This window comes from Pyricularia pennisetigena, chromosome 2 (genome assembly GCF_004337985.1).
Source record: "Pyricularia pennisetigena strain Br36 chromosome 2, whole genome shotgun sequence".
NCBI lineage: Eukaryota > Fungi > Ascomycota > Sordariomycetes > Magnaporthales > Pyriculariaceae > Pyricularia > Pyricularia pennisetigena.
The window spans coordinates 5,207,685-5,229,249 of record NC_043741.1 but is presented as its reverse complement, the minus strand read 5'-3'; the positions used below and the strand labels follow the sequence as shown (position 1 = coordinate 5,229,249).

The 21,565-nt window shown below is 34.6% G+C and overlaps 2 protein-coding genes across 2 annotated transcripts; both read right to left on the bottom strand.

Annotated features, from left to right (window-relative positions):
• Positions 1 to 17,182: 17,182 nt before the first annotated feature.
• On the bottom strand, positions 17,183 to 17,726 carry PpBr36_01468 (uncharacterized protein; the record flags this gene model as incomplete). Its single annotated transcript, XM_029888654.1, has 2 exons — positions 17,183 to 17,232; positions 17,585 to 17,726. 2 exons carry the CDS (start codon positions 17,724 to 17,726, stop codon positions 17,183 to 17,185), a joined length of 192 nt encoding a protein of 63 aa, XP_029752638.1.
• Positions 17,727 to 20,218: 2,492 nt separating this feature from the next.
• PpBr36_01467 (uncharacterized protein) lies at positions 20,219 to 21,425 on the bottom strand (the record flags this gene model as incomplete). Its single annotated transcript, XM_029888653.1, has 4 exons — positions 20,219 to 20,650; positions 20,725 to 21,098; positions 21,187 to 21,285; positions 21,359 to 21,425. The coding sequence occupies 4 exons, from the start codon at positions 21,423 to 21,425 to the stop codon at positions 20,219 to 20,221; spliced, it is 972 nt and encodes a 323-aa protein (XP_029752643.1).
• Between the last annotated feature and the right edge of the window lie 140 nt (positions 21,426 to 21,565).

Genomic DNA, 21,565 nt, shown 5'->3' with positions numbered 1-21,565 from the left:
ACCGCTTTAAACGGATTAAAGGCAGGTGGTATCGAATTCGGCCATTATAAAAAATAAAAAAATAAATCAAATCGCTGCTAATAGCAATATTCAACGCTATTTTCAACGATATTCTTTTTTTAATATTTTGCGTAATTGTGGAATAACAAAGGAGTGTCGGTCGAAAAAAGGCCAAAAATACCGCCATAAACGGCGAAAATCGACAAATTGTCCTTAAACCTAAACCAAAATGTTTTTTGGATAGACCTACAAATACATTGCAAAACCGTAATTGAACCACGAAATGGATCAATTGTGGAGTTTTGGGTTTTAGGGATAAACCCTAAAATTACCAGATTTGGTTTTATAGCAAGCGATAAATATTAATTTTTGGTTTTAATTGAACATTTTTCGAAAAATTAATCGTAATAGTGCGAGTGGAGTAGATTTTTAATTTTTTTAATTAGGGTTTTAATTCGCGTTTATTTAATTTTTAAATTATTTATTATATTGTTTTATTTAACGGTGGAAGGAAAATAAAGTAAAGTATAAAAATAAGGAAATATAAAAACCAAACAAATAACCAAATAAACGAATATTTAAATAAGGAAAAATTAGGTAAATACCAAATAAAAGCAAAAGTTAGAAAACGGCAAAAAAAGTAAAAACTGTAAGGATTAAGCCCCAGATTTACCTTTAAAATTACGATTCGGTTCCACGCCGAACCAGGGATCGGATAAAAGGTCCACTTACCCCGGACTTAAAACGCGTTTTTCCAACGCGCCGTCAATTGTAATTTCTTTTTTTTTTTAATTTAAAATTTTCGTCGATAACGCCTAATATATTAAGGTTTTCCAATATATACTTGGCCGTAATATAATTTTATATTTACTATAATTTGTTGGTAAAATAATTAAAATATATCGTTTAATCCCTTTATTTAATCGTTTATTACGTCGGTTATATACGACGGTAAATTAGGTTATAAAAACCACCATCCGCGAAATTAATATCGCCGCGTAAAAATTACGGTCCACCGATTCGTTAATCCCAACGCGTAATAAACGCAAATTTAGCAAAACCAAATAATTTGGTTTTAAATATTATTATTCCTAACACCGAAAATTCGGATTAAAACGGAAAAATTATAATTGCTTTAATAAATTTAAAATTAGTAAAACCCGTTTTTACCAACGTTAATATAAATCTTCAAAAACCCGTTAAACCCTAATACGATATAAAGCAAAATTAACCAATCGATAGCATCGAAATTAACGGATTATACGAATACGAATTAATTTCCAAATACCCAGGAAAAACGCGAAACTTTTACCACCATTTTTTTACCAAAACGCCAAACGGTAGGAACGAAATTCCGAAATTTCCAAATAAAACGCTTTTACTTACCGCCCAAATAAAAAACGAAATGGTAAATTAAAATAAAAATATTACCGGTTAAATTATTATTATTCAATCGCAATTGCAAATTTTTTTAATTATTATTATTTTATTTAAAAACTAATTGGTTATTTAAATTAATTCCACCAGTAACGGAGCCCGTAAAATTACACTTTTTAACAACGTTTTCGGCGGGACCGATTTTAAATTTGTTAAATTTACCGTTTATAATATTTTTAAATTTTACGGATTCGGTTAAACGAATATTAACCGCGGGTATGATAGGAATACCCGTAAAACCGGCGTTAACCCTGGATTTTTTAAGAATAAAAGCAATATTTTCGATATATAAATTATTTAAATCGCCGATATAATGGAAACAAATTAAAACATTTATATAACCGAACGTAACCGTATAATAACCTTTTTTTTGTTAATAAAAAAACCGTTTAACGATTTATTGCGGAACCGTTACGCTTTAAAAAAAACCTTTTTAACGGTATTACCAAAATAATCGTAACCTCAACTACGGTATATTACAATAATAACCAAAACACTAAAATACGCCGAAAATTGGCGGAAATAATATTTAACCCAGCAAATAAAATTATGGATATCCATATTTTTATTAGTAAAATTAACATTTTGGCGGACCGCGCTGATATTTTCAAATTAAAGCGTAAAACCCTATTATACGAATATATTCCGGTAAAATTAAATACCCAGTTTTTCGACGACGTTAAAAATCCGGATATATTATACAAATTTTTCGTAAACAAAATCGCCAACGTTATATTAATTAATTAACGCGATAACGAAAAAAGCTTTAAAAGGTAATAAATTAAAAAGGGGCGTTAATCGCCCGAACCTCGTCGACGCCGTTCCCGCGATTAAAAATATAGGAAAAAAATTAAAACCACGTTTCCCAAACCCGTTAAAAAAATAGTCGTTTTTTCCGACAAAAAAAGGAGCGTTTTTATAGATGCAGGATTTTATTTTTTATATTAAAAGGCCGGTTATTAATCCCGTTATTGCCCCGATCGCAAAATTATCGCCAATATATTACAGGTTTTGGACTATAAAAATTCGTATTCGTAATTTAACAATTCGATTCACAATTCGTCGTCGATTTCCTCGTTTAATTCGGAAAATTGCTAAAATTGCCGGAAATTTCTTCGGTAATTTGCAAATTTTAAATAGCTAAAATCGATAAATCACCCAAATTAAATATTTGTTTTACTTTTAATTAATTGCAAAATAAAAATCGTAATTTTAACGTCTAAATTTTTTATAATACCGGAATAAATATATATTTATCCATCCGATTATATTTCGCGAAAAAGGTCGTCCAACGTTTAAAATTACTTATTAAAAAGTTTTTTAAACCTTTGGATTTTGGAAATTTTAACCGGAAAATTACCGTAAAAACCACCGAATATTTTCGGTTTAATTTACAAATCGACGGACAATAATTCCCAAAATAAAATTTCATTTTTTTCGAAACGGTATATAATATATTTATCGGAAAAAAATGGTGGATTAAATATCGAATAAATCTAGTCCCAATTACCCGCAATTTCGTATAGCCTAACGATTTGCCCGTTATAATTTAATATTTACCTGTAATCGTTATATAACGTTTAAATCCGCTTTTGGATTTCGAAACCCAAATTAACGCAATCCGCCGGGACCGTAAAATAAAATAAAAAAACCGTCGCATCCAGGCCCGCAAAATATTTTAAAATTTTAAACGAAAACACGGAAATTAAATTTAAATCGCAAAAATTAACGTTTTCCCGATTATTTTAAAAACCGTTTCCAATAAAAACTTGCCAATTAATATTTGTGGCCTTTTTAACGATTTTCGCTAAAATCGATGGAAACGGACCCCGTTACCCACGGAATTTATACCGTTAATATTAATAAATAATACGCTTATAACCAATTTAACTACGGTATTAACCTTGCAATAAAATAAAATTTACGATGGATATCCTATTCCATTCCCTGCAAGTAAAAAGCCAAAATATATCGCGCAAATATAAACTAAATTACTTTAAATATTGGCCTATTTTGAAGGTTTTTTTTCCAAAAAAACGTCGACGATTTTCCCGCTTAACCGACCCGGTTTCGACGTGGTTTTGAAATTCGAAAAACTTTTGGAAACAAAATTAACCCGTTATTCGACCTTTTTCGCGATAATGGAATTGGAAAAAAAACCATCGACGATTTCCTAAAAATTGATTTTATAAAACGGATAATGGAGGAAACCGTAATCGAAAAAACAAGGTTTTTATATAAATTACCGATAAATATATAAATTTATTAAAAAACGACAAATATTTGCCCCCGACGTGGCCGGGACGTTAAACAAATATAAAAAAGCCCGGAAAATAACCAAAATCGATATTATTCGAATTTTTAACAAATTGTTAATAAAACTAAAATAACGGTATTTAACGGCGTTTAAAACGCGATAAAGTACTGTTAATTAAATGCGTTATTAAATATGTAGTAGGTCCATTTATATTTATATATAAATTATAATAAATAATGCCGAAATGGGGCTGTTGGGGCTGTCGGATTTTCTATTATATTTTGTGTGTTGCAGGAATTGCGATTAAAAGTTAGCGAATGGGGTTTTACCTTATACCGGGTTTAATACCCACCCTGTATTTACGAATTAATTACCCTATACCGGGTTAAAATTTTCACTAAATTAGCAAATTAGTGCGGACTTGAAAATGGTTTGAATGGAAATAAGGGTATTTTTTCAATAACGTATACAAAATAATTTTTCGGAAACTCGTATACGGCACCGGAAATTTTTACGGGGTGCGGACCCCCATTTCGATGTGGGAAAATATATAAAAAAAATAAAACAAAGTTTCCCTTATTAACAAATTAAATTTATTAATCCCAAAATTAGTGAATTATTTTAATAAATCTTATATATTTAAACCCTGTAATTACAAGTTTTTACAACGTAATTAGCATTATACCGCATTTAAACTAATACCTAGACCCCTGTTAGCAATATATATTGTTAACAAATTATAAACCCGGAAAAGTTTTAGTTTGTGCACTAAAATGCATTTTGCATCGATGGAAAACCTGAAATTTAGGTTTTATTTTAGTTATCGTCGCATTTTTATAACACGTATATTAATGAAAATATTGCTGTTTTTGTGCGAGATTGTTGGTTTTAAGCGCTAATTTAACATTTACCCCCCTGTATTTACAATAGGGATCGTTAAAAATTAGCGTTCGATTTAGGTTTTCTTAAATATTGCAGCGATCGCTTGCATTGCAAATCCAAAATTTTTGGTGTGGTTTTTATAAATCGTGCACGCTATTGTAATTGGTTCAAATTTTTAATAGGGTTTACGCTAGCGAATTAAGGCCAAAAACCCCTATATTTGTTCGTTAATAGCCCATTAAATCCTAGTGCGTTTAATAGGGTTTATAACAACCTATAAACCTATTAGCGGAATTAGGTTAATAATTAATTTACCCTGCACGATACCATGCAGTTTACCCTGCACGATACCATGCAATTTACCCTGCACGATACCTTGCAATTTACCCTGCACCCATTTAAAAAATTGAATTCGTTATTTGCACTTGGATTGGTACAAATACCAGGGCACCCATTAATTGCGGATTTCAGGGATTCCGACCCTGTATTTTAATGGATTTTAACCATTAAAAATAGCAATAAACCCTGTAATTGGCAATTACAAACCTATACCCGCTAGAAGTTAAACGGTATAGCAAATCCGAAATTTAATAGGGTATTTATATACCTTTAAACGATTAAGTTAGTTAATTATAACTATAAATTAACGAATTGCAAATATAATTTAAGTTACCTTATATTAGAAAATAACGCTATACCGGGCCTTTTAGGCCCAATTTTAACAAATAAACGGCCTAAAACCAGTTTAAACGAAATTTTAACCGTTAAATTACAGGCCCAAAACCTGCAATTAAAAGCGTTAATTACGTAAATAAATTAATTTTAAAGGACAATTTAACAATTAACTGCCCTATTAACCCTAAAAAGCGGTAATTCCACTAATTTTAATGGTAATTCGGAAAACAAACCTGTTTCCGCACCCCTTAATCCACCCGGTAATTTGATTTTAGGTGACGGGATAAATAAAAAACTATCGAAACGGGTATTTTACTTCCCCGAAAATTGTAAATTAATAGGGGTTAGCAATTACAATTTGTGGAAATAGACGTTAATAATACAATTTAAAGCTATAAAAGCAGCGAAAATGATTTCCGACCGTAAAATTGGTTATATTTTACCGGAATACGAGGAATTAATCCTGAAATTATTTATAAAAAACAATTTAACCAAAAAATTTCAAAAATCCATCGCATGGTATTCCAACCCCGTAACGGTTTATAAAACCCTGGAAAACAACTTTTCCGTTACACCCGAAATTAATCGAAATTCATTATATCGGGAATTTTACGTTTAAAATATTTCGGAATTTGAAGGATTAATATTTAAATTTAACAGTTATTTTAATTTATTGGTAATTATATTAGCGAATACCAACGTGCAAATTAACCCCGTAAACGGACGAAACTAATATTTACGGGCCCTGGAAGGGATATTGCCTATTTGGACCGAACGCCAACGCAATACCTAACGGGTTTTGCAAACAATAGGCCAAAATTCGGAAAAATTAAATTTGCAATATTTTATGGCGGACTTTATATCCGAAAATTCGATTTTAGGCTTTACAACGGTTAAAACTGCTAATTAGAGGTTCAAACGCAAAAGACGGGTAAAAAAACGCCAATAAGGGCGCTAAAAGGGAAAATAATGGGTAGGAAACCAGTTTTAAATTACGGAAAAAAAAGTAAAAATTTAAAGTCGGATTTTGTTTTTGTAAAAAATATTAAATCCTCCAATCCCAGCGAATTAACCGTTGGAATGTTTATAATTTTTATAAATCTCGAATTATTTACGGGTTCGATTCCAGGTAACGTTAACGAAAACGCAACGTATAACGCCCTGGAATAAAAAGTTAATTCCGGTATTAACGGAATTATAAAATTACGTTCGAATTCGGATTCGGAAACTAGTACCGGTAAAACGCTAAAACCACATATTAATTATATGGGCTGTTAATAGGGGGTTAAGTATTAGCTTAGGTGCGGCGTAGTGCTAATTGCGTTGTAAAAACCTGTAATTACAGGGTTTATATGCACTAAATTTACTAATTTTCAAATTAATAAATTTAATTTATTGGTGGTGGAAATTTTGCTTTATCTCCTTTACATACTCTCCGATATTGAAATGGGGGTCCGCACGCCAAAAAACGTTCCGGTGCCGCACACGATTTTCCGAAAAATTATTTTATATACGTTATTGAAAAAATACCCTTATTTCCATACAAACCATTTTTAAACTCGCACTAATTTGTCAATTTAGTAAAAGTTTCAACCCGGTATAGGGTAGCTAACTCGTAAATGCAGGGTGGGTATTAAACCCGGTATAGGGTGAAACCCCATTCGTTAATTGTAAATCGCAATTCCTACAATATACAAAATATAATAAAACATTTAATAATTTTAACAGCCCCATTTCGGCATTATTTATTATAGTTAATATATAAATAAAAGTGGACCTATTACACGCTAAATATTGTATATAATTAACACCCTTTTTTTTGCTATTATTTATATAAAATCGGAAAAAACAAATATATAAAAAAGAATTAAACCCTAAAAAAAATCCCTTTTATATCCCAACCCGATTCGAACTCCCGATATTAACCGCCTGGATAATTAAACCCTTTTTACCGACCTATAGCCCCCGAAATAGACGAACCCCCGAATTGGAAAAAACCCCCAAAATTGTAATAACCCCCGGATTTGAACCCCTAATTTGCATGATATTAACCCACGGAATTAATTATTAAACTAAATCATTAATTTGGTTATTCGTTGGTAATAATCCATTATTAAATATTTTATATAAAATATTTCGAATACGTCAATCGCCCAGAATACGGACTTTTTCGATTTTAATTCAATTTCTGGTATAAAGTCGGTATTAAATATTTATTAATTAACCTGTACAGGGTAAATTCGGGTAATACGGCCGGTATTAGGCTAATAAAAATCCAATGTTTGCAAACAACGGAAATATAACGGGTAATTAACTAACAAATTAATTAAATACCCTAAAATTTAATAGGTAAAAATTAAGCGTTTAGGGGTTTAAATTTTATAAATTTTAAAAAAAACCTTATAAATTGGAAACGTTAGGGGTTTTATTAAACCATTAACGGGTATTTGTTTGGATTCCAGGTACTTAAAAGTTATTAATCCTTTTATAATTAATTCCCGTACGTAGTGAAAGGTTAATAACGTATATTTAATACGTTAATGGTGCGTAAAATTATATGCGTTAATTATAAAACCTATATTATTTCCAAATATTGCAATAAAACCTTTTATAGGTAGTCCAATCTTTATAAATAAGTTTTTAAATTACTGTGCTTTACTCAAAGCTTCCATTAAAGCATTGGTTTCGGTTTTTAGAATGTTTGAAACTATAATTATAACTTTTTTGCACTTCCACGTTATAAAACCCCCCAATAGGGTATACAAATATCCGTAAATGGATTTTAAATTTTCCCTGGCCCCGGTAAAATCGCTATTATTAAAACCTAATAACCTTAAGCTTTTACAACCCCTTATTAATAAATTGGGTAACAATTCGGTTTTAAATACTTTATTTCCGTAACAAATAAATAAGGATTTAATACCCGTTAAATAACGTAATAAGTTTTTAACTGCCTTAAATGGATTATGGTAGTTTTTATTTAAAAACGTAAAAGCTATTAAACCCCAAAACCGATATCCGGACGCGTTAATAATATTAAATATATAAAAGTGCCAATAATACGTTATAATAATTTAACTTCCAGCGCATTTACGGGTTTACCCCCATTTTATTTTAGCATACCCGGCTATAAAGGAATAAATATAGGTTGGCAACTAATTAATCCGAGCGTTGCTAATACTTCCTTTATATATTAATTTTAATTGAACCAAAATAGGCGTTTAAATTTATGTTTTATGATTCAAACGCCTAAAAAATAGGTTATAGGGCCCCTGTTCTCCAACGCGTATACCTTATTAAAATGGGTTTTAAAATCCTGAATATATTGCAATTTGGGACCTATTAGGAGGTAATCGTTTACAAGAATAACGATAAAATGTTTGGATTTAACGTTATGAAAAACAACGGGATTGGAAATTAATAGTTTAAAACCTTTTTTAAAAAATAGGGTTTTAAATTTATTTTACATTTTTTTGGACCCTGTTTCAAACCATAAAACGCTTTTTCCACCTATATAACCTGCAATTGTTTTGGGTTATAACCCATTTCCACTAAGGTTTTAGCGGTGGTAAAATTACAATTTTTTTGCCCATTCGTTCAAACCGTTTGGAATTTTCAAATATATATTTACGTCGGTAAAATTATTATTTAAAAACGCATCGATAAAATCGATTTGTTTTATTTCCCAATTTTATATATTAATTATAACTAATAATATACGCCAGGTAGGCGGTATATTAGTGGTAGTAAAAATTTTAATATAATTTAAACTTTCGACCTGTAAAAACCCTTGATAACAAACCTAGTTTTGTATTTTATAGGTTTATTATTTTTATCCTTTTTTAATTCAAATACCGGCCGGGTAAAAACGAATTTACGGCCTGCAAGCATTTTAATTTTTGGGATAAAACGGAAGGTTTTTGCAATAACGATTTGGTCGAATTTAAACGTTGAAGCAATTAACCATTTAATATTTTCAGGGCTATTTAAAACCTATTGGTAATTATTTGGTTTACCATTTTTAATGGGTTTTTTTTTATTTGTTTTCGGTTTAAAAGTGAAAATAATGCACGTAATTTATATTTATTAAATCTGGGTTTTCGAACTGCGAATTTGATTCCATATTTTGTATTTTAGGTGTTAAAAACACCGGGATTTCCGTTGTTTTAAGTATTAAATTAAATACCGCTACCGATATAGGTTTTGGGGGGCGAACGGTAAATTACATAAGCCTGGCGGGCATTATATTTTTAGGGTTGAAATACCTTGTAACGGGTGGTAATTGCCTTATAACCGGTGGTAAATACCCTATATTTTCAGGGTTTTTTAGCGGATAATTATCCGCTGGACCGCTTTTAATTTCGTTTTTAAATTCAAAATTAAAATGCCCTTATAAATGTGTATTTTCCCCCTTTAAAATATATAGCGTTTCCCCTCGAATAACCAAATTTGCAGCGGTTACACCTTTTATAATTTTTACGGTAAAGGTTTTATATACGGCCCGTTTAGCGGGTGCGTAAACCAACGTTGTAAAATTTGATAAATAGGTTATAAATTTCACCGTTTCGGTGCGGGGAACCAATCTATTAAATTTTTGGCGTTTTCCCAGCGGTATAATAGCCTCGTATATAATACCAATAACCCGAAAATACCCTAAATTGGGCTTGTGCGGTAATCCAAGTTGGAATTCGGAATAAAATTCCTTGTAAAATATTAAATCCCTATTAATTACCGTTATACGGTTAATTAAATTAATTACGGTAAATAATAAATAATATTATAAATATAATGGTAAGCCCGCCGTTATAATGGTAAACCGAAACCCATCCAAAATAACCTTAACGGACCGTTCCGTTAATTTGTTTTAACCGTGGATATAAGGATTCGAAATGCTAAAATTAACATTTTTATTTGTAAACCAATTTTTAAAATTTGTATTAATCTCGTACCCCCCATTAAAGTGAAAATTTAAGGGGTAACGCCCGTACGTAATTTTTAAAGCTTTAAAAAAGCCTTTAATAACTATGAAAACTGTAGGTCCGGTTTTATTTTTGAATGGGATAAACCACCGAAAACGTGATTTTCGGTCCATTAATAACAAAAATACGGGCTTTTTATTATAAAAATTAGGTTTAAAAATCACTGTATTACCCTTTATAAAATCGAAAATATTAAAAGGTATAAAGAGTGCGATTTTATTTGTACACCTAATAAAAATAGCTTTAATATAAGCAATATAGGTAATTGCCCTAATTTTGTCGAAATTAGGTAAATTTTTTATAATTTTAGCGGTTTTTTTTAGCAATAATAACCTTATATACCCTTAACGCTTGTACTATAATAGGGTTTTTTAAGCCTGGATTTCGTTGGAATTACCTGTAATTCCGTTTTTTTGAGGGTTAATTAACCGTCCGTAGTCCGTTTTAGGTTTAAAGGGAGGTAATTTACAAAAGCCTGCTTTAAATCCGATAATAAAAAAGGTTTTAACAACGGATTTTTTATGTGGGAAACCCTTTTTTTTCGGAAATAATCCCTTTTATATTAAATTATATAAAAGGGTTACCTAACGGTGTACCGGGCCTACGGGGCCCAATTTCACGTGGATTTTCAGGGTTCTTACCGCTAAATTTCTGCGTTACAGGTGAAACACAGTTATTTCCGTATTTTGTTTGGGATTTAGCTTTTCCGTTACCGTATTTTTTCCGGTTCCGAATCGGTGTAAATTTTATAATTTTCGTAATTTTCGGGGTTTATATTATTTAGTTTTACTTTGAACGGGGTTGCGTAACTTTTTGTAACCCCCTGTAAGGCCATATTAAAAGCGGTGCTATATTTACCTATTATATAGGCGTAATTCGAAATAATATTATTTCGAACAAGGATATGGCACTTTTTAACTTTTAAATAAAACGAATGTTTGGCGGTATTTAAACGTCCCCACGCTTTACGATTTTTATCGTATAGGGTATTTTCTAATAATACGCCCTTTATATTATAATATATAAAATTATTAACGATATTTATTCCAAACGAGGGGATATATAAAACGTTATTTAACGTAACCTTTTTAAATTCGTCAGCTTTTTGGCCGTAACGGACCTGTATTTTTACAACCCCGGTACTTACAGGCTTAATAGGGCCACTTCCTGTATTAATTTCGACTGTAAAACCGGGGGCATAATCGGTAAAAAATTGTTTATTTACAAAAATATAGTGCGTGCTATTTGTATTGTACAGGATAGGGTAATTTAGCCTTTATAATTTAAAGGTCCCTTTTACGCCGCGTCCAGGTTTCGTTTTAACCTTAAAACTAATTGTTAAAACCTGTGGTTTTAACGTTTTACCGGTATCGGTTTCCGAATCCGAATCCGGACGTAATTTTATAATTCCGCTAATAGCGGAATTAACCTTTTATTTTAGGGCGTTATACGCTACGCCTTCGTTAGCGTTACCTGGAATCGAACCCGTAAATAATTCGAAATCCATAAAAATTATAGACGTTCCAGCGGTTAATTCGTTGGAATTGGAGGATTTAGTATTTTTTGCAAAAGCAAAATCCGAATTAAAGTTTTTACTTTTTTTTCGTAATTTAAAGGTATTTTTCTACCCATTATTTTCTTTGTTAAAACCTTTTTTAGCTTTTTTTTTACCCAATTTTTTGCCTTTCAACTTTTAATTAGCGGTTTTAGCCGTTGTAAAGCCTAAAATCGAATTTTCGGATATAAGGTCCGCTATAAGGTATTGTAAATTCAATTTTTCCGAATTTTGGCCTATTAGCTGCAAAACCCGTTAGGTATTGCGTTGGCGTTCGGTTCAAATAAGAAATATCCCTTCCAGGGCCCGTAAATATTGATTTCGTACGTTACCGGGGTTAATTTGCATGCTGGTATTCGTTAATTTAATTACCAATAAATTAAAACGGTTATTAAATTCAGGTATTATTTTTTTAAATTTCGAAAAGTTTAAGGCGTGGAATTCCCGATATAGTGAATTTCGATTTATTTCGGGTGCAATAAAATAGCTATTTTCCAAGGTTTTATAAACCGTTGCGGGGTTGGAATACCATGCAATGGATTTTAAAAATTCCTTAATTAAATTGTTTTTTATAAATAATAATAGGATTAATTGCTCGTATTCCGGTAAAATATAGCCAAGTTCAAAATTGGAAATAAATTCCGCTGTTTTTATAACCCCAAATTATACTATTAACGCCCGTTTCCACAAATCGTAATTACAAACCTTTATTAATTTATAATTTTCGTGGAAAGAAAATACCCGTTTTAATAATTTTTTACCTATTCCTTTATTTAAAATTAGGTTACCAGGTGGATTAGGGGGTGCAATAACGGGTTTATTTATTAAATTACCATCAAAGTTAATGGAATTACCGCTTTTTAAAGTTAATAAGGCAGTTAACTGTTAAATTATCCTTTGAAATTAATTTATTTGCGTAATTAACGGTTTTAATTACAGGTTTTGGGCCTGTAATTTAGCGGTTAAAACTTCGTTTGGGCTGGGTTTAAACCCCCTATTTGTTGGAATTAGGCCTGGAAAACCCGATATAAAATTATTTTCCATTATAAGGTAATTTAAATTATAATTGCAGTTCGCTAATCTATAACTATAATTAATTGATTTAATTGTTTAAAGGTATGTATTTTATTAATTTAGGATTTGCTATACCGTTTGCCTTTTAGCGGGTATAAACCTATAATTGCCAATTACAGGGTTTATTGCTATTTTTAATGGTTAAAATCCATTAAAGTACAGGGTTGGAATCCCTGAAATCCCCAATTAATGGGTGCCCTGGTATTTGTACCAATCCAGGTGCATATAGCGAATTTAATTCGTTAAATGGGTGCAGGGTAAATTGCAGGGTATTATGCAGGGTAAACTAACCATTAACGTAATTCCGTTAATAGGTTTGTGGGTTATTATAAACCCTATTAAACGCATTAGGATTAAATGGGTTATTAACGAATTAAAACAGGGGTTTTTAGCCTTAATTCGCTAACGTAAACCCTGTTAAAAATTTGAACCAATTACAATACCGTGCACGATTTATAAAAACCATACCAAAAATTTTGGATTTGCAATGCAAACCATCGCTGCAGTACCTGAAAAAACCTAAATCGAACGTTATTTTTAACGATCCCTATTGTAAATATAGGGGGTTAAATGCTGAATTAGCGTTTAAAACCAACAATTTCGCACAAAAAACAACAATATTTCCGTTAATATACGTGCTGTAAAAATGCGATAATAACCAAAATAAAACCTAAATTTCAGGTTTTCCAACGATGTAAAATGCATTTTAATGCATAAATTAAAACTTTTCCGGGTTTATAACCTGTTTACAATATGGGTTGCTAATAGGGGGTTCAACATTAACCTAAATGCGGCGTAATGCTAATTGCGTTGTAAAAACTTGTAATTACAGGGTTTATATGCATTAAATTTACGAATTTTGGGATTAATAAATTTAATTTATTAGTGGGGGAGATTTTGTTTTATTTCCCTTACATATTTTTTTCGACATCGAGATGGGGGTCCGCACGCCAGAAAACGTTCCGGTGCCGCACACGATTTTCCGAAAAATTATTTTGTATGCGTTGTTGAAAAAACACCCTCATTTCCATACAAACCATTTTTGGGTTCGCATTAATTTGCTAATTTGGTGAAAATTTCAACCAGGTACAGGGTAGTTAACTTGTAAATGCAGGGTGGGTATTAAACCCGGTACAGGGTGAAACCCCATTCGCTGACTTGAAATCGCAATTCCTGCAATATATATACAAAATATAATAGAAAATCCGACAGCCCTAACAGCCCCACTTCGGCACTATCTATTGTGGCTTATATACAAATAAAAATGGACCCATTACATGCTAAATAACGCATATAATTAACACTAACGTATATAACCCTACGTACCACCAATATATTAAATATACGTTATTAAAGTTTTATTACGTACGGGAGTTAATTATGAAAGAATAAATAACCTTAAAATACCTAAAATCCAAGCAAATCCCATTAATAGCCTATTAAAGCCCTGAACGTTTCCAATTTACAAGGGTTTTTGAAAATTTATAAGGTTTAAACCCCTAAAAGCTTAGTTTTTACCTACTGAATTTTGAAATATTTAATTAATTCGTTAATTAATTACCCATTATATTTCCTTTATTTACATATATTGGATTTTTGTTAGCCCAATACCGGCCGTACTACCCGAATATACCCTGCACAGGTTAATTAATAAATAATTTATACCGACTTTATGCCAAAAATTGAATTAAAATTGAAAAAACTCGTACTTTGGGCGATTTACGCAATCGAAATACCTTATATAATATATTTAATTTGGATTATTACCAAGGAACAGCCAAATTAACTACCTGGTTTAATAATTAATTCCGTGGGTTAATATAATGCAAATCGGGGGTTCGAATCCGGGGGTTATTACAATTTTGGGAGTTTTTTCCAATTCGGGGGTTCGTCCATTTCGGGGGTTATAAATCGGCATAAAGGGTTTAGTTATCCAGGGGGTTTATATCGGGAATTCAAATCGGGTTGGGACATAAGGGGGATTTCTTTTTTAAGGGTTTTATTTTTTATATATTTCTTTTCCGACTTTACATAAATAATAGCAAAAAAGGGGGTATTAATTATATGCGTTATTTAGCATATAATAGGGCCATTTATATTTGTTTATAAACTACAATAAACAATGCCGAAATGGGGTTATTGGGGCTGTCGGATTTTCTATTATATTTTATATATTACAGGAATTGCGATTTAAAATTAGCGAATGGGGTTTCACCCTATACCGGGTTCAATACCCACCCTGCATTTACGAGTCAGCTACCCTGTACCGGGTTGAAATTTTTACTAAATTAGCAAATTAGTGCGAACCCAAAAATGGTTTATATGGAAATAAGGGTGTTTTTTTAACAACGTATACAAAATAATTTTTCGGAAAATCGTGTGCGGCACCGGAACTTTTTACGGGGTGCGGACCCCCATTTCGATATCCGAAAATATGTAAGGGAAATAAAATAAAATTTCCCCCACCAATGAATTAAATCTATTAATCCCAAAATTAGTAAATCTAATGCATTTAAGCCCTGTAATTACAGGCTTTTACAACGCAATTAGCACCACGCAATTAGCACCACGCCGCACCTAGGCTAATGCCTAAACCCCTGTTAGCAACCCATATTGTTAATAGGTTTTTCCGCTTTATAAACGTAATTTTGCATAAAAGACAGGTCGATCCCGGCACCTGTATGGGCCATTACGAACCGACATCCTCGCCCAATAATATTTTAATATCGCAATTTTTGCATTTAAAAAAGGCAATTGAAAAATTGCTAAAAACGTTGGACCTAATATTATTTTTGCTCAAAATGTAACCAATTTATATGGTTGGTATAATTAAATTTTGGTGCCGGGCCTTCCGAAGGTTGGTATATTAGGCTTAAAAATCGTTTATTCCTTTACTTTTTGCATTACGTCGATCGAATTTTTTCCAAAATTCATTTTTCCTCCTTTCCACTGCGCGGGCGCATAGGATATCGATCGATTTATTTATTTGCGACTAAATACGGTTAGCCTGCTTTTTAACCTTTGGAAAACAGTTATTTTTAAAATTAGCATATTCGTTACGGTAGGCGCGGATACGAAAATTCCTTTTAAAAAAATCGAGGTTTTCCTGGGTAAGGTATATTGGGGTATTTTCGTTTTATGTAAAAAATGTATTGCGTATAAATTCCGACAGTTTTTCGGTTATATTACCCCCAGCATAATTAAGGAACGCAATCGTTAACAAATTATAACCCAAATCTTTAAACTAATAGTTTCTGTTAAATATAAAAATAAAATGTAAAAATATATAATTTCGTTGGGCAGGTTTAAAAGCTTTTAAAATTTTAATTAATATCGTAATAAGGACGGGAGCAACCGCATTTACTATCGAAACGGCCGCCTGCGCCTATTCGTATTAAATACGGGCGTATTGGGTTACGATAACCAACCATATTAACCCAATGTTTCCAAAATTTTAACAGGATAATATAATTTATTTGGATAATTTCCCGATCGAATATTTTTTTCCAGGGAAATTTAACGTATTTAACTTTTCGAAGCCATTTTAAATTTTTTAAAAACGTTATTAAATTATTGGCGGCGAAAATATTATTTGCGATAGCCTGCGATAGGAGGAAGGTCAAAAGGTAAATAAATGGGTTATTTACAGGATATAATGGGATTTTAACCCTGTCGTTAAAAATATTAGCGCGTATTAACGGTAGGTCCCTGGAGCAAAAAACAATAAAAAAGCATACGTTAAAAATATTATTTACTTTTTATTTTAAAAAATGCTAACCTTTTTTTAAATCCGTTTATTTTATTGGATAATAATATTGCAGCGAAAAATTATTTCCTTCCTAATAAATTATGGATTTCGGACCAAATTTACTTTAATTTATTTGTATTTTAATTTAACGGTAATACCGGGTCGGAACCCGTTTAAAAACATTAATAAAATTATTTTGTGGAGGTCGATGTAATTTTGGCGTTCGTAAAAAATGTGTTTCGTTTTCATCCAAAACGCCGTTAAAAATACGATAATATTTGTAAAAATTACCGCGATCTTAACGAATGTTTGCTTCCGAACGAAATTGTAAATTGCAAATAATTTTAAAATAATCCATTATCGTGGATTGTATAATTATAGGCGTTAAACACCAATAAACAGGGTTATAGGTGGATAAACGAATTAATAAACCAAAAAAAGGTATAGGATTTACGTTTATAATATCGCTAACTGGGCCCGATCCACGCCGCGTTTTACCGTTTATATACGTTAAAATTTATAAATTAGGATTATAATTGGTAACGATTTACTTTTTTCGATAAAAAGTAATATTATTAACCGCCGTTATAAAACTCCTCCACAAATATAGGACCGTTAAATCCCGCTTTACCGATCGTTCGCAATGGTTTTCCGATTTAATCGACAAAATTTATCGTTCGGAATTTTCGACATAATTTTCGAAACATTATTTGCAATAATTTATCGCTTTAAATTTTTTAAGGCTTTTAAAATAAAAACAAACCAAATTTGGTTAAAATTAACGTTACGGACGATATCGTTAAAATTTTTATTCGTCCGAATTATTTCAAAATTACCGAATTAATAAATAAATTATTTAAAAATATATCGCATATAAAAACGTTATACCAGAAATAAAAAAACAAATAATAGTTTTAACTTCCTCCATTATTATATTACCCGTTTTTATATAAAACTGTAATTGTCGTTATCCCTACGTAATTTATCCGGTAACGGGTTGTTTAAAAACGTAATATGTTTCGTTTCCAATAACGCGCGTTTTTCCTCGAATTTTAAATTTTTAAAAACCTGTACTGGCCGTATCGTTACGGTAAAAACTACCGCGCGTGGAATTTCCATTGCAAAAATTGTCGACGCCGTTAAAAAAGTCCGTATTAAATTACAGGCGAAAAAAAAAACAAAAAAATGGCGGGCCCTTTTTTTAAAAAAAAGCGGCGGACCGCAGGCACCTTTCCTTTAAAAGTATCGAAAATTCCATAACCATGGCCGCCGATATAGCTTACATCCCAAAAACGGGAAACGATTTTTAACGACGGCGCAAAACCGGTGGCGGCGAGGTAAAAAATATAAATTAAAGGCGGGGCGGCGCAAAACCGAAAGCAATTATTAGCCGGCGCATGTGGGTTATTATGGTACCAAATGTTCCCCGTATTATTTTTGCCCTCACCAGTTTAATTAGGGGAAAGCGGACGGGATCCCGTATATTCCAGTGGGTATGGTCGTATGTGTCAGTGAGAGACGTACAGCCTCACTATAGTCTGGGATTCGGCGAAAAATTCAGTCCCCGGCACGCAATCCTTGTTTTGGGAATATTGTAAAATTATACATAACCCACAGGTATTACGTTCGAAGAAAAAAAAAAGAAAAAAAAATACGACCAAAAATCAAAAACATACAACACCAAGGATTCCCCAGTGGTCACCCACCTGAGTACTAGTTTGGCCCTCACTGGTTTGACTAGGGGAGAGCGGACGGGATCCCGTACATTCCAGTGGGTATGGTCGTATGTAATAGTTCGGGAGGTATGGCAGCACTATACTGCACGATTTTCACAAACAAAAACAAGTAGCCGCAGAGGAATGAATGCTCAATTTGTAGGTGAGCCGGGTTCGCGACTGCAAGAGGTTGTCCACCTCCCCATTTCGGTTGCACAAACGCTGGTGGCAGTGAACTAAAATTCGGTCAATACCATAATTGGGTATTACATTCAAAAACTGAGAAGCGCGAATCCAAGACGCTTGCTTCCCAAGACAAGCATAATCGACTAAGAAGTCCACTCATACGGCCGATATCCTACGTATGATATATAATGAATTACATGCCTTATGGGAGCATGTAGCAATGCAGGGAGTGGCTTTTGATCTTGGCTGAACAAATTCTTGACAGAGGCGTATATGTGGCGGGAAAAGCAACAGCCCAGTGACATGGGATCGACTCAAGCCCAGCATGAGCGGGTGCGTGAGGCAAGGCTATGAAGTAAATTGGAAGGTAAGGGCTTCCAGCATCAGACGACCTACCGTATGCTGCGTGGGTATCTGTTCATACTCCCCTACAAGGTATGAGTGGTCATCTTCTGGTTCTTGTGTCCCCTCTGAAACGGCAAGCAAATATGGCTAGGGAAGATGAAGTCAAGGCGCATGTGCAAGGTGTCTTGTGCCTTGTCATAGCCCACTACCAAGGTCGCCGGGAGCTTTCAAAACAAACATATCAGTTTGAGGGAGATTAGGCCGTGGGATATTAACGTCCCGCAAGAAACAAACAAGGAGAGCTCGGGAAAAAATGGTGATGGTATTCGCTCGATATCGCATCCAGGTTGCCGGATGCAAGCCCAGGCCGGACTGCCCCACAGTCAATGCTGAACGTTGAGTCGATTGTAGGTAATCTGGTTCTAGGCAAGAGGAGACTGAGGCGACCGAATGGTCACGTCAAAATGTGGATTGCACCGAAAGCATTCATTGACGAGGGGTTACTCAGTGCAATGATGGAGTCGTTGGTGTTGGACGGTTGGCCAATGAAACCAGGTCCGAGTATAGGGGCTGTCAGCCACGAGGCACGTTTGTGACAGTTGGAGAGAGCCCGTCGGAGAAGGCCATGATGTGGTGTATGCAATTTGGCTAGACCCGAATTATGGATCAAAGCACTGCGAATCCTGAGTGACAAGCAGCCGACACTGTTCAGCCGGCCGATATTCAGATATTGTGGAGAAATATAACGAGAGCTCTGCTACGTTCCATGAGCTCGATATGCCTTGATCTCAAGCAAAACGGTACCAAGGTATCAGGATGTCTAGCTTGGAATTGGCCCAGGCATCAACTATAGGAAAGCGGTTGCATCAATATCCCGAGTAGCTCCAGGTAGAAAAAAAAAAAAAAAAAAAAAAAAAGCAAAGCTTCCAGTTGGATGTGCTGCAAGTATTGAAGGGGGAGAAAAAATCCACAAACCAGGCTTGCTCAGCATATGTGAGCCAGATTTTTGTCGGCCCGTCAAATTCTCTCGAATCGTATGCAAAGTAGCACGCGCATCATCGCTCGGTCCTATACCGAAAGACATCTCGCGTCAAATTGATAAATGGTGGGATACAATTAGAGGGTACAGCATTCACGGTTCTGCGCCAGTTGCTTGAGTCAATGCTCGGACAGGATGGGACCGCGTTGTTCAACCTGTCCTGATCGATGCCTGTGATGCAGTTCAAGTGAGCAGACATAGGCCCAGGAGAAGACAACCAACGGCAGGGTTCACAAGAAAGCAAGCCCAATCAATTGCCACATTTTCTGCACCAAAACTCCCAACAAATGTTACAAGTATTAAAGGCCGTGTAACTTTCAGCAGTTTCATACGGCTATTGCCGCACCCGTCGAGGTTGTCCATTGTTGTACCATCAACTCCTCCAGGCTGAACGTCGAGTTCGCTACCATCATCCTTGTGCTCTTGTCCTTCTTGCTCTTAGGGTCTGCAGCGCCTTCACCTGCCGGCTTGACCCCAGCCTCAGCCAGCCTTATCATCTTGTCGATATCATCACCACTGCGACCACCCGCACTCTGCGCAGCACCAGAGACGAGGTCATCGAGCGTAGACGGCATCCCTGCACCTGCGGAAGGTGGGAATCCAGGAGCACCGTATGGCGGCCTTTGCGGAAGTGCTTGTGGAGCAGCGGCACCAACGCCAGGAGGCCTTGTAGGAAGAGCCGAAGCAGGATATCCTGGGTACTGTTGCATGTTGTATCCAGGTTGACCGTACTGGGGAGGGGCGTTGAAGGGGGTTGACTGCGAATAGAGAGTTAAATCAGTAGCCATGTCAAGGAGCAGAATCCGTGGCGAATCGACAGATTTGAACTTACAAATGATCCCGGGCTTGCGCTTTGTGCAGGGTTTGGCGCGTCTGAGCCCGAGTTTCCATTCGTTTGTCCCAGTGCGCGACGAGCTTTGTGTTCGGCCAGACGCTTCTTTATCTCCTCTGGCGTCTCGATCTTGATCTTCTTGGCCGGGCCCTGGCCGCCCGACTGTCCCGGCGGCGGATTGCCTGTGGCGGCGCGTCGAGCTTCCTGAGCCTCGTAGTAGTTTGTGATGATGCGCGTTCTGTGCTGGGCCAGCATGTCCTCTGGTACACCCTCCATGCCAAAGATTTCAATGTCCAAGCCATCTCGGTTCGGCAGCGCATTCTCAACCTTGTCCAAGCTCTCCTTGTGCACCTGGTTCATGTGAACGGCGAGACCTAGACGCCCGTCATGTTGATTAGCCATCTGCAAGTGTACCCTGTCGCTCGCAAAATGCGGTGACAGATCAAACGGGGCTCGACTAACCGCCTGCTGTGTTCAATCGGCGACCACATCGGTCGCATTTAAAGTGTTTTGCCTTTTGATGCGAGATAAGCAGCTTCAAGTCCTCAAAGTCTCTTTCGCCTAGAAATTGCCGCCTGTCAGTTCTGCATCTACATGAACAAGCCGAGGGGAATCTGCTGGGGGCAAGACGGACAGTAGTAACACCACGGCCGCGCAAGGAGCTCCTCTACGTCGGGATGGCTGCGCTTCTTTTTGCCCATGATGACGGGTGTAGCTCTTAAGCAATTTCGGTCAAGGAGAGAAGACCGTAATGCACTGAGTGGAAGTCTAGCTTGGGACGTACACAGGGATGACAGTTGAGGGGTCAGTTCGTGGTCGTGGTCGCAATAAAAGAGGCAAG